The sequence below is a fragment of the Stenella coeruleoalba genome (assembly GCF_951394435.1).
Source record: "Stenella coeruleoalba genome assembly, chromosome: 7".
Lineage (NCBI taxonomy): Eukaryota > Metazoa > Chordata > Mammalia > Artiodactyla > Delphinidae > Stenella > Stenella coeruleoalba.
This window is the reverse complement of record NC_137153.1, coordinates 33,291,390-33,305,733: the sequence shown is the minus strand read 5'-3', so window position 1 is coordinate 33,305,733 and position 14,344 is coordinate 33,291,390. Positions and strand designations below refer to the sequence as shown.

Below are 14,344 nucleotides of genomic sequence, written 5' to 3'. Positions count from 1 at the left end.
TATTCATTCATTCATTCATTTATTTTTGGTGTGTTGTGAATTCTTCAATATATTTTTTCTCCATCTCTCTCCTTGCCAGTCATACTGCTAACGAGGTCAACCCACCCCAGTTGGCAAACAAGGGAAGGACCTTGTAAACAACCTGACCTCAAAGACCCTGCATGAGTCTCAGCAGCACATTCCTTTCTACCACAGTCAATTTAAGCCCGCATTTCTCATTCTTCTCTACAACTTAAGGATTTGGGGTAAAGACATTCAAGAAAAGGGTCCTGTGATTTCACAAAATACCCTACATCAGATTTCAGTGTTTTCTTTCATTTGGGTTTGAATGTCATCACATCAGGTAAATTTTCTCTGGAGACTATGATATGGGACTGTATTCTTTTTAAAAAATTTTTTTTGAGATATAATTGACATATAACACTGTATTAGTTTCAGATGTACAAAATGATTACATATTTGTATATATTGTGAAATGATCACACAGTCAATATTCAACACCACACATAATTACAAAAATTGTTTCTTTGTGATGATTTGAAGATTTACTTTCTTAGCAACTTTAAAAAATGCAATGAAGTATTATTAACTATAGTTGCCATACTGTACATTAGATCCCCATGACTAATTTATTTTCTAACTGGAGGTCTGTACCTTTTGACCACCGTCACCCATTTCCCCCAACCCCCTCCCCTGGCAACCACCAATCTATCCTCTACATCTATAAGCTTGCTCTTCTTTTTGTTTATGCTGTTTCCTAGATTCCATATATAAGTGAGATCATACAGTACTTGTCTTTCTCTGTCTGAGTTCACTTAGCATAATGCCCTCAAGGTCCATCCATGTTGTCACCAATGGCAAGATTTCATTCATTTTATGGCTGAATAATATTCCATTTTATATACAGACCACATTTTCTTTATCCATTCGTCCATCGATGGACACTAAATTTGTTTCCCTGTCTTGGTTATTGTAAATAATGCTGCAATAAACATGGGGGTGCATGTATCTTTTTGAGTTAGTGTTTTTGTTTCCTTTGAATAAAATACCCAGAAGAATTGCTGGATCATGTAACAGTTATATTTTAACTTTCTGAGGAGCCTCCATATTGTTTTCCATAGTGGCTGCACCAATTTACATTGCAACCAACAGTGCACAAGAATTCCCATTTCCCTACATCCTCACCAACACCTGTTATTTCTTGTATTATTTACATTACACATTCTAACCAGTGTGAGGTTATAGCTAATTGTGGTTTTGATTTACATTTCCTTGATGAATAGTGTAATGTTGAACACCTTTGCATGTACCTGCTGGTCTTCTGTTTGTCTTCTCTGGAAAAATGTCTAATCAAATCCTCTGCCCATTTTTAATCAGATTGTTTTTTGCACTATTGAGCTTTATGAGTTCTTTACATGTTTTGGATATTAACACCTTATCAGACATGATTTGCAAATATTTTCTCCCATTCAGCCTTGTAATTTTGTTGATGGTTTCCTTTGCTGTGCAGAAACTTTTTAGGTTCATGTAGCTGCTTGTTTATTTTTGCCTTTAGTGTCAAATCCAAAAAATCATCACCAGAATGATGTCAAGGGGCTTACCACCTATGTTTTTTCTAGGAGTCTTATGGTCTCAGGTCTTACATTCAAATCTTTAATCCATTTTGAGTTAGGTTTTATGTATGATGTAAGAGTGGTCCAGTTTCATCCTTTTGCATGTGGCTATCCAGTTTTCCCAACACCATTTATGGAAGAGACTATCCTTTCCCCTTTCTATAATCTTGGCTATTTTGACATAAATTAATTGACCGTATATGCATGGGTTTATTCTTCGGTTCTCTATTCTGTTCCATTGACATATGTATCCATTTTATGCCAACACAATATTGTTTAGACCACTATAGTTTTGTAATGTAGTTTGAAATCAAGGTGCGTAATAGCTCCAGGTTTACTCTTCTTTCTCAAGATTGCTTAGGAGGGACTTGGTGGCACAGTGGTTAAGAATCCGCCTGCCAGGGACTTCCCTGATGGCACAGTGGTTAAGAAACCGCCTGCAAATGCAGGGGACACGGGTTCGAGCCCTGGTCCGGGAAGATCCCACATGCCGCGGAGCAAATAAGCCCATGCACCACAGCTACTGAGTCTGTGCTCTAGAGCCCGCAAGCCACAACTACTGAGCCCGCATGCCACAACTACTGAAGCCTGTGCGCCTAGAGCCTGTGCTCTGCAACAAGAGAAGCCACCGCAATGAGAAGCCTGCGCACCACAACAAAGAGTAGCCCCTGCTCGCCACAACTAGAGAAAGTCTGCACACAGCAACAAAGACCCAACGCAGCCAAAAATAAATAAATAAATAAATTTATAAAATTAAAAAAAAAAACGAATCCGCCTGCCAATGCAGGGGACACGAGTTCAATCCCTGGTCCAGGAATATCCAACATGCCGTGGAGCAACTAAGCCCATGCGCTACAACTACTGAGCCTTCTCTCTAGAGACCGCAAGCCACAACTACTGAAGCCCGCACGCCTAGAGCCCATGCTCCACAACAAGAGAAGCCACCGCAATAAGAAGACTGCACACCACAACGAAGAGTAGCCCCTGCTCACCGCAACTAGAGAAAGCCCGCATGCAGCAACGAAGACCCAATGCAGCCAAAAATAAATAAATAAATTTATTTAATAAAAAAAAGATTGCGTTGGCTATTTGGGATCTTTTGTGGTTCCAAACAAATTTTAAGAGTTTCTTCTATTTCTGTGAAAAACATCGTTGGAATTTTGGTAGGGATTGCACTGAATCTGTAGATAACTTTCATCAGTATGGACATTTTAACAATATTAATTCTTCCTATCTATGAGCATGGAGTATCTTTCTACTTATTTGTGTTATAAACTTCTTTCATCAATGTCAGACTTTTCAGTGCACAGCCCTTTCACCTCCTTGGTTAAACTTATTTGTAGGTATTTTATTCTTTTTGATGCTATTGTAAATGAAATTGTTTTCTTAATTTCTCTGATAGTTCATTATTAGGGTATAGAAATGCAACAGATTTATTGATTTTGTATTCTACAACTTAACTGAATTAGTTCATTTGTTCTAATAGTTTTTCTGGTTCTTTCTTTTTTTTTTTGGTGGAGCCTTTAGGGTTTTCTATAAATAATAACATGTCATCTATGAATAGTGACAGTATGACTTCTTTCTTTCCAATTTGGATGCCTTTTATTTCTTTTTTTTAATCTAACTGATCTGGCTAAAACTTCCAATACTGTGTTGGATAAACACGGTAAGAGAGGGCATCCTTTGTCTTATTCTAGATATTACAGGAAAAGCTTTCAGCTTTTCACTATTGAGTATGAAGTTAGATATGAACTCATCATACATGTCCTTTATTATTTTGAGGTATATTCCCTCCATACCCACTTTTTTAAACATTTTATAATAACTTTTATCTTTTTCTAACATCTTTATTGGAGTATAATTGTTTTACAATGTTGTGTTAGTTTCTGCTGTATAACAAAGTGAATCAGCTATACGTATACATATAACCTCATATCTCCTCCCTCTTGCATCTCCCTCCCACCCTCCCTATCCCACCCCTCTAGGTGGTCTCAAGGCATGGAGCTGATCTCCCTGTGCTATGTGGCTGCTTCCCACTAGCTATCTAGTTTATTTATTTATTTTAATTTTTTAAACATCTTTATTGGAGTATAATTGCTTTACAATGTTGTGTTAGTTCCTGCTGTATAGCAAAGTGAATCAGCTATACATATACATATATCCCCATATCCCCTCCCTCTTGTGTCTCCCTCCCACCCTCCCTATCCCACCCCTCTAGGTGGTCACAAAGCATCAAGCTGATCTCCCTGTGCTATGCGGCTGCTTCCCACTAGCTATCTGTTTTACATTTGGTAGTGTATATATGTCAGTGCCACTCTCTCACTTCGTCCCAACTTACCCTTCTCCCTCCCCATGTCCTCAAGTCCATTCTCTATGTCTGAGTCTTTATTCCTGTTCTGCCCCTAGGTTCGTCAGAACCTTTTTTTTTTTTTTTTTTTAGATTCCATATATATGTGTTAGCATACGGTATTTTTCTCTTTCTGACTTACTTCACTCTGTATGACAGACTCTAGGTCCACCCACCTCACTACAAATAACTCAGTTTCGTTTCTTTTTATGGCTGAGTAATAGTCCATCCGTCAATGGACATTTAGGTTGCTTCCATGTCCTGGCTATTGTAAACAGTGCTGCAATGAACATTGTGGTACATGTCTCTCTTGGAATTATGGTTTTCTCAGGGTATATACACAGTAGTGGGATTGCTGGGTCATACAGTAGTTCTATTTTTAGTCTTTAAAGGAACCTCCATACTGTTCTCCATAGTGGGTGTATTGATTTACATTCCCACCAACAGTGCAAGAGGGTTCCCTTTTCTCCACACCCTCTCCAGCATTTATTGTTTGTAGATTTTTTGATGATGGCCATTCTGACCGGTGTGAGGTGATACCTCATGGTAGTTTTGATTTGCATTTCTCTTATAATTAGTGATGTTGAGCAACCTTTCATGTGTTTGTTGGCAATCTGTATATCTTCTTTGGAGGAATGTCTATTTAGGACTTCTGCCCATTTTTGGATTGGGTTGTTTGTTTTTTTGATATTGAGCTACATGAGGTGCTTGTATATTTTGGAGGTTAGTCCTTTGTCAGTTGCTTTGGTTGCAAATATTTTCTCCCATTCTGAGGGTTGTCTTTTCATCTTGTTTATGGTTTCCTTTTCTGTGCAAAAGCTCTTCTATACCCACTTTGTTGAAGTTATTACCATAAATTGTTGCTGAATTTTATCAAATGCTTTTTCTGCATTTATTGAGATAATCATATGATGTTTTATCCTTCTTTTTTGTTCATGTGGTGTAGCACATCGATTGATTTGCAAATGTTGAACCATCCTTGCATCCCTGGAATAAGTTCCACTTGATCATTGTGAATGATCCTTTTAATGTATTGCTGAATTTAGTTTGCTAATATTTTGTTGAAGATTTTTACATCTATGTTCACCAGGGATATTGGCTTATAATTTTCTTTTCTGTGCCCTTGTCTATTTGGGGTATCAGAGTAAGTTGGCTTTCTAAAGTAAGTTCAGAAGTGTTCCTCCTCTTTTTGGAAGAGTTTGAGATGCACTGGTATTAATTCCTCTTTATATGTTTGGTAGCAGTCATCAGTGAAGCCATCTGGTCCTGGATTTTAGTTGGGAGGTTTTAAATTACTGATTCAATCTCCCTATTAGTAACTGGCCTGTTCAGATTTTCTATTTCTTCCTGATTCAGTCTTGGAAGGTTGCTTTTAGGAGTTTATCCATTTGTTGGTGCATAATTGTTCACAGTAGTCTCTTATGATCCTTTGTATTCCTGTGGTAGCAGTTGTAATGACTCATCTTTCATTTCTGATTTTATTTGAGTCTTTTTTTTTTCTTGGTGAGTCTAGCTAAAGATTTATCAATTTTGATTATCCTTTCAAAGAATCTGCTCTTGGTTTCATTGATCTTTTCTAACGTCTTTTTAGTCTCTATTTCATTTGTTTCTGTTCTGATTTATGTTCATAGGTTTTTTTGTTTGCTTTGCTTTGTTTGTTTGTTTTTGGCCCCACCAAGTGGCTTGCAGGATCTTAGTTCCCCAACCAGGGATCAAACCCAGGCCCTCGGCAGTGATAGCACAGAGTCCCAACCACTGGAACACCAGGGAATTCCCTCTGATCTATGTTATTCCCTTCCTTCTGGTAACTTTGGGCTTCATTTGTTCTTCTTTATCTTTATACCTCAGTTCCTTGAGGTATCAAGTTAAGTGTTTTGAGATTTTTCTTGTTTCTTTAGATAGGCGTATATTGCCATGGTCTTCCCTTTCAGAACTGCTTTTACTGTAGTTCATAAGTTTTGGTATGTTGTATTTCCATTTTCATTAGCCTCAAGGTATTTCTTTATTTTGCTTCCATTTGTTTTTTGACCCATTGGTTGTTCAGTAGCATGTTTTTAATCTCCACATATTTGTGAAATTTCCAGTATTCTTCTTGTAATTGATTTCTAGCCATACCACTGCGGTTGGAAAAGACGCTTGACATCATTTCAACCTTCTTATATTTAAGACTTATAACATATAAGAATATATGGGGCTTCCCTGGTGGTGCAGTGGTTGAGAGTCCGCCTGCCGATGCAGGGGACATGGGTTCGTGCCCCGGTCTGGGAAGGTCCCACGTGCCGCGGAGCGGCTGGGCCCGTGAGCCATGGCTGCTGAGCCTGCGCGTCCGGAGCCTGTGCTCAGCAGCAATGGGAGAGGCCACAACAGTGAGAGGCCCGCGTACCGCAAAAAAAAAAAAAAGAATATATGTTCTATCCTGGAGAATGTTCCATATATACCTGAAAAGAATGTGTATGCTGTTGCTCTTGGAAGGAATGTTCTATATACATCTGTTAAGTCAACCTGGTCTAACGTGTTCTTTAAGGTCAATGTTTCCTTATTGATTTTCTCCCTGGATGATCTATCCATTGATGTGTGATCAATTTAAGGTCCCCTATTATTATTATATTGCTGTCAGTTTCTCCTTTAGGTCTGTCAATATCTGCTTTATATATGTAGGTGCTCCTCTGCTGGGTGCATAAATATTTATAAATCTTATATCCTCTTGTTGAATTGACCCCTTTATCATTATGTAGTGCCCTCCTGTCCCTTATTATCGCCTTTTTTAAAAGTTTATTTTGTCTGATATAAGTATACCTACCACAGATTTCTTCTGGTTTTCATTTGCATGGAATATATTTTTCTACCCCTTCACTTTCAGTCTGTGTGTGTCCTTATACCTGAAGTGAGTCTCTTGTAGGCAGTGTACAGAGGGGTCTTGTTTTTTATTTGTTTATCTACTCTATTTCTTTTGATGGGAGAATTTAGTCCATTTACATTTAAAGTAATTATTGATAGGTATGTACTTAATGCCACTTTGTTCATTATTTTCTAGTGTTTTGTAGTTTCTCTGTTCTTCTCTTGCTTTCTTCCTTTGTGGTTAAATGACCTTCTTTAGTGGTATGCTAATATTCCTTTCTCATTATCTTTTGTGTATCTACTATAGGTTTTGGCTTTATGGTTACCATGAGGCTTACAAATAACAACTTACATTTACAACAGTCTCTTTTAAGTTGATAACAACTTAAACACATTCCAAAGCTCTACATGTTTACTCTCCCCCTCAATGTTTTATGTTCTTGATTTTACATTTTACATATTTTTATCATGTATCCCTTAAATAATTATTGTAGTTAGTTGTTTTTACTATTTTTGTCTTTTAACCTATGTATTAGCTTTATAAGTGATGAATTCACTACCTATACTACATATTTACATTTACCAGTGAGATTTATACTTTCATGTTTTCCTGTTACTAATTAGTGCCGTTTCTTTTCAGCTTAAAGAAATCCCTTTAACATTTCTTTTAAGGCTGATTTAGTGGTGATGAACTCCTTTAGCTTTTGCTTATCTGCAAAATTCTTTTACCTCTTCTTCGATTCTGAATGATAACTTTGCCAGGTTGATAATTCTTGGTTGGAAATTTTTTTCTTTCAGCCCTTTGAATACTTATGCCACTCTCATCTGACCTGCAAAGTTTCCCCAGAAAAATCTGCTTAAGGTCTTTAGGGTGTTCCCTTGTACGTAACAATTGTTTTTCTCTTGCTGCTTTTAAGAGTCTCTCCTTGTTTTCAAATTTTGGTATTTTAATTTTAATGTGTCGGTGTGAGGTTTTTGCGGTTCCTCTTATTTGGAACTCTCTGGGGTTCCTGGATCTGGAGAACTGTTTTCACAGTTTAGGGAAGTTTTCCACCATTACTTCTTCAAATATGTTTTCAGACCCTTTCTCTTCTCCTTCTGGAACTCCTTGTAATGTGAATGTTAGCACACTTCATGTTGTCCCATAAATCCCTTAAGCTATCTTCACTTTTTTTTCATTCTTTTTCGTTTTTGCTGCTTTGATTTGGTGAGTTCCTGTGCCCTGTCTTTGAGTTCACTGATCTTTTCTTCTGTCTCATGCTGTCTGCTATTAAAATCCCCAACGTATTTTTCAGTTCAGTTATTGTACTCTTTAGCTTGGGGACTTCTGTTTGGAACTTTCTTATATTTTCCATATTTTGTTGAAGTTCTCCGTGTGTTCATCCATTCTTCTCCTGAGTTTGGCTAGCATCTTTATGACCATTACTTTGAACTCTTTATCAGGTAAATTACTTATCTCTGTTTCGTTAAGGATTTTTCCTGAGGTTTAATCTTGTTCTTTCTTGTTTCACACATATTCCTCTGTTTCTTCGTTTTACTTGATTATCTATGTTGGTTTCTATGCATTACATGAAACAGTCACCTCTCCAGTCTTGAAGGGCTGGCCTTGTGTAGATGAACCTTACTGTTCAACCCTGCCCTAGTTCTTGGTTGTCTCTCAAACCTTTATGATTATCCAAGCTGCCAATTTTATTTTTTATAGCTCCCAGTAGTTGAAGTTGTGCCAGGACCAAATATTCTTTTAATTTAAAATTTTCCCTATTTTTGAATCTTTTTTTTCATTTCATTGCATTTCAGGGAGAGCAGTTATGAAAACATACTCAACTGTCACTTCCCCCAGAAACTGCCACCCATTTGACTTATTATGCTGCATGGACTGTGAATGCTGACACATGTTAATTATAATGTTCTTGCAACTCCTCACAAACAGTACATTAGCACTAACAACACCAGAGGGTAAATCTGGGGAAAAGAGTTATATGCTCCAACTGCATCTGACAATAATAGCTGTGCCAACATGGGTAATCATTCAAACATTCTGGGTGTATTTCCCAATAAGAGGGTTGACCTAGATAATCTATAAGGTCACTTTTGGTCCCAGCATTCTATTAATATGATTTTAGGTCACTTTGGTTTCTAACATTGTACTATCATGATTTTATTATAACAATATTCTACAAGTAAGATAATTTTATTGTTTAGGTTACTTTTTAATTTTCTGATAGTTAAATGTCTCCCTCTAGTGGAAATTTTGTTTTAAAAAGTGTTTTAGAACACAGAAGGTTGCTATCTATGACTGTTTTTTTTCTATCAGTCTCAACTATAAAAATCTGCTCAACACGTAAAACAGTAAAATTATTTTAGAAGGCAGTTTGGTACTATCAATCAGAATTTACATGTAAATCTCCTTTAACCTGGCAATCCCATTAGAGATATAGTTCTAAAAATATACTTACCCAAGTAGGTCTAGAACATCTGAGGGTTTACCAATAAATAATAAAAATCATAAAACTGGAAAGGTGCAGAGAGAAAGGGAGTGTTCTTAACATAGCCTGGGACAGCATGCTCTTTTTGTAGCAAATTAGGTAAAACCAAGCAGTTGAAAAGCATCTACATACTTTGAAATGTATATAATGACAACTTATGTCCCTTTAGAGATTCAGCAATTACTGTGTTCTATGTCTTTCAAAGAATATAAATTGTTCCTCTCCTTATATATTTTTTTCCTGCATCCCCTAAAGCATGTGGGACAGAAACTGCTGGTAGTCCCCAATATTTGTACTTCTTTCTTGCTCCGATTTTTTCACTGGCTACATGGCCATGCATAATGAAGGCTAAATTTCCAGCCTCCCTTGCACTAATTTATTGGCCATTAGAATGTAGGTGAAAACGATGGGTGTTACAACTTCTGAGAAGTGTCCTTCAATGGAAAAGGTGAGCCCTGGTTTGCCCAGCCCTTTCCCGATGTCTGAAATGCTAAAGTGATAACTGCACTATGATTTGGAAGTCACATGGGTGATGGCAGAGCCTGATGATCATGAAACCACCATACTAGCCCTTGAAAACATATCCTGCAATTTTGTTTAAGCAACAGAGAAATAAACTAGTACTTTGAACCTTCCTTATTTTTAAGTTTTCTGTTATGTGCAGCTCAACTAATTCTAATTCATTCAACATGTGAGCTAACAGTATAACTTTAGGCCAATACTAAATGGTTACAAAGTTTTCAATCATGCTTTGGTGGTATGAGGATCAGAATATTAGCTTAAAAGGTGAGGTCTGGGCTGGTGCCACTACTGCCTGGTAGGAGGTAGGGAGCATAGCCACTACAGCAGGGGTAGCAGGTCCTGTATGGTAGGGCCCACATGGCTCTGGTCCTGTCTATGTGGCTTCATGGTGGCCACCCAGGACCATCAAGGTAAGCTACTATGGGAGCTGCAGGGGCCCAGTGCCAGTTCATGCTGGGAATGCCTCTGGTCAGGTAATAGCCATTCTTAAGAAGCACGTCGCATTATAAAAAATGCCCCCAAACTGAAACCTCATCCTTGATCTAACTCATGATGTGATCAAATTACCACTTGATGCTTTTCTTCAGAGGCTTAAGGTGACCAGAGTATGGAACTTCAACAAAATGAAATTAAAATATTCCAGGCTATTTTATCTCTCAGGCCAAATTCCCACTAATGAGCACACTAATCAATCTGGCCACAACCTATCCTGGAATGTATAGCTCCACTGAGCAGCTCGTTCACCTCAACTTCAGAGGATGGTCTTTCTTTTCTCTGTTGGACTTGTGGACATCCTCCCAAGGATAAGCCTAATTTTGCTAGCAGTCTAACTTCTCTCCAGATAAGTCAGGAAGTAACTATAAAAAAGGTGAATGCCAACAGCAGAAAAAGCCTGTAGGACCCCAAGGCTACTAGGATGACCCTGAGCAGTTTCCTGGACAATGTATACACTGATAGTGCAGATGTTCTCAGACATGGAACTAGACCTCAAACCTCTGACTCTGCCAACCCGACACAGATTATAGGCCTGGCCATTAATGGAGGGCAGAATGCAGGTAAGCATTTGGTATCTCACCACTCTGAGCTTAGGATCACATTAGCCATAAAGAAAGAAAAGGCAGTTGTCCAACTATGCAGCCTTATGCAACGAGACAACATCCAGGAATTTCTGGGCCACACAAAGGAGAAGTCTGGAGTCCTGGCATGGGCTTTTCATCCTAAACGAGATCAACCCATTTGGGTCCATATTCTGTTTTAGTCTTCAGCAGATGATGTTTGAGGTCATACAGAACTACAATATCATCTTGGTGACTCTGCATGGCTCTAAGGCCTGGTGCCAACCTGGGATCAGTTTACCTTCCCTAGGGACACTCATCACCCATGTCCATGACATCCTACTCAACCGGCTTTGGCATCCGGTTGGATGTGGATGTTCTTGGTCACTTTGACAGACTAAACGGGGATACTCTGAGGTGGGAGCAAGCTGGAAACTCTGCCATCAGATGAGAGGCCTAGATATCCCTCAGTCAGTTCTCAGCCTGCCGGGGTCTGTGGTGACAACCACGGACATAGACTGCAAAGAGTTCTCAAGAAGCAAAACCTCTGGCCCAGATACCTGGACCCAGTTACTCTTGACTAGTTGGGGACAGTTTCTGATATGTGACATCAACTCCCGTTGCATACAAAAAGGGACAACTTGAGGCTGTTTCTGTGGCTGAGGATAAGCATGAGGAACCCAGGCACATGACTGTGAATGCAAGCAAGCAGCAGATCCCTATGACTTGGTTGTGACAACTGATCTACATCCACTTTAGTTATCTGACGAACTGAGGCCAAGGCAGTGTGCCTGCCCTTCCCTGTTCCTCTCCTCTACACATACTCCCTGTAGGCCCAAACTCATAAAACCAACGGGTTGAAATTGCCTTCTGCTATCAAAGCATGTGCCCAGGATTGATCATTTCTCAAAATTATGCCTGGATCCCATTCTTCTTGGAGCCAGACTTTGAAGATGTCTGAGTCTTGTTCTGCCCTATCCTGGCCAGGGGCTGCACATTAATATTCTGTCTGCTTTCTGATTTTATGTGAAAATCCTACCAAGAGTATCTTCCTCCTATGTTGTGTCTCAGCAATCCTGTATAACTTGCTGGCATAACCGTGAACCACCTTGAAGTCTAACCCTCCAGCCCTGAGCAGTCTTCAGATTGTAGTGATCCCACATGGCCACAACTATAGGAGAGGCCCTGAGCAAGAACACCAACTGTGCTGCTCCCAAATACCTGAACCACAGAAAATGGTGAGATAATAAATGTGTTTTGTTGGTTTAAGCTGTTAAACTTGGGAGAAAATGTTAAGCAGCAATAGATAACTAATAGATAATAGATGACTGAGATATCAGCTGATGACTGAGGGCATCCAAGACTGTTTCCATGACCTCGGGGCTTGCACTGGAAGCCCAGGAATATCTTACTAACTGCCCTCCAATAAAGCACTATGCTCTCAGCAACAATCCTACTGCACGCAGTTGCTGGGGTATTCATACTTAAAATTTATTTTTAATGGTACCACTTTGCACAAATGTGCTACGAGGGGGCCCTAGCTCAAGAACGTCTCCTCAACTCAGCCACTGCTGAAGACTGGGGTGTGGGAGTTTTTATTTCATAGCAGCAGAATCTGTGTTATCTACCACATGTATTCTTAATTTACCTGGATTTCCAGAAGTTGAAATTCAAGTTGAAACGTAATCATGTGGCAATTTCCTGATAATCTGTGTCTCTGCAGAACTTTCTTTATACCTGTAAATCATAAAAATAAATATTTTTGTTTGAAAATAACAATTTCCTTTAAATATCTATTATTTAATTTTGTGTGGATACCTATAATATACGTGGGTATGTGTGTGAGAGTGTATTTGCATCGAAAATACCTGGAAGAATGTGCGCCAAATTGATGGCCTTTGCAAAATAAGACTAAAGACAACTTGTACTTTCTAGTTATTGATTATACCAAAGATTAAGGTAAGAAACAGAAATATGTTAGTATGACCCTAGACAAACTTGAATCATGATAACTGTTAGATATTTTTCATTTTTTCAACATTATCTAGACCTAGTTAGACAATAAATTAAATCCATGTATTTACCTCAGTTAACTCTCAAAACTTTACTAAAATGACAGCAAAAGTATTTTTTTAGGTATAACATGAATACTCAAATGCATAAAATGCCCTATTCTTAAGTATACATCATGATATATATATATGTGTATATATATATACACATATATATATATATGTATATATTTACACGTGTTTCCCATGTAACCACCACTAAGATCAAGATACAGAAAGTTTAAAGTACCCCATAACGTTCCCTCATGCCCTTTCTAGGCTATACACTATGTCCCCCTCAAGAGAGAACCATTATTCTGACTTTATTACCATCTACTTTTGCTAATGAAGGTATTTTTAAATGAGCACAATTCTCTTTTTTTAATTTTTATTTAGTTTTTTTAAAAAGAAATTGATAGAGCTTCTTTTTTTCTTTTAATTTTATTTATTTTTGGCTGCGTTGGGTCTTTGTTGCTGCGCATGGGCTTTCTACAGTTGTGGTGAGTGGGGGCTACTCTTCGTTGCAGTGCGAGGGCTTCTCATTGTGGTGGCTTCTCTTGTTGCGGTTCATGGGCTCTAGGCATGCAGGCTCCAGTAGTTGCACCACGCAGGCTCAGTAGTTGCGGCATGTGAGTGCTAGAACGCGCGGGCTTCAGTAGTTGCGGCACATGGGCTCAGTAGTTGAGGCATGCGGGCTCTAGGCGAGTGGGCTTCAGTAGTTGTGGCATGCGGGCTCAGTAGTTGTGGCTCGTGGGCTCTAAAGCACAGGCTCAGTAGTTGTGGCACATGGACTTAGCTGCTCCACGGCATGTGGGATCTTCCGGGACCAGGGCTCGAACCCATGTTCCATGCACTGGCAAGCAGATTCTTAACCAATGCGCCACCAGGGAAGTCCCCACAATTCTCTTTTTTTAAAAACTGAAGTATAGTTGCTGTACAATACACATACATTACACATGGACAATATAGTTATTCACAATTTTTAAAGGTTATAGTCCATTTCCAGTTATTATAAAATATTGGCTATATTCCCCATGTTGTATAATATATCCTCGTAGCTTGTTTTATATCTAATAGTCTGTACCTCTTAATCTACCCCTATATTGCCCCTTCCCCCAGAAGGGCACAATTTTACAAGGATAAAGAGAAAAAGATGAGAGTAACCTAATTTTAGAAGCTGAAAATCAGATGGATAAGCTAGATATTACATAAAAAAGTGGAACTAACCTGGCAGATCCAGGAAAATTAAAACCTAAGCCAGCAATGCGGAAAGCTCAGAATCAAGCCCATTCAAAGGCATTCTGAATGGGCACCACCAAGTACCTCTACAGATGGGGTAAACCTGGGGCTCAAAAAGAAAGAGTGAGACTTTTGTACAGTAAAATCTCACTCTCCATATTCTCTGTATTCCACCTATTCCTTTCAAGTACCT

The 14,344-nt window shown here is 38.7% G+C and overlaps 1 protein-coding gene across 1 annotated transcript in view; it reads right to left on the bottom strand.

The window, feature by feature from the left end:
* The window catches only part of CENPP (centromere protein P), a 225,726-nt gene that overhangs the window by 192,346 nt on the left and 19,036 nt on the right, over window positions 1-14,344 (bottom strand). The window contains exon 3 of the mRNA XM_079927568.1: window positions 12,510-12,598. Coding sequence (XP_079783694.1) covers window positions 12,510-12,598 — 89 coding nt within the window. The remainder of the gene's footprint in view (window positions 1-12,509; window positions 12,599-14,344) is intronic.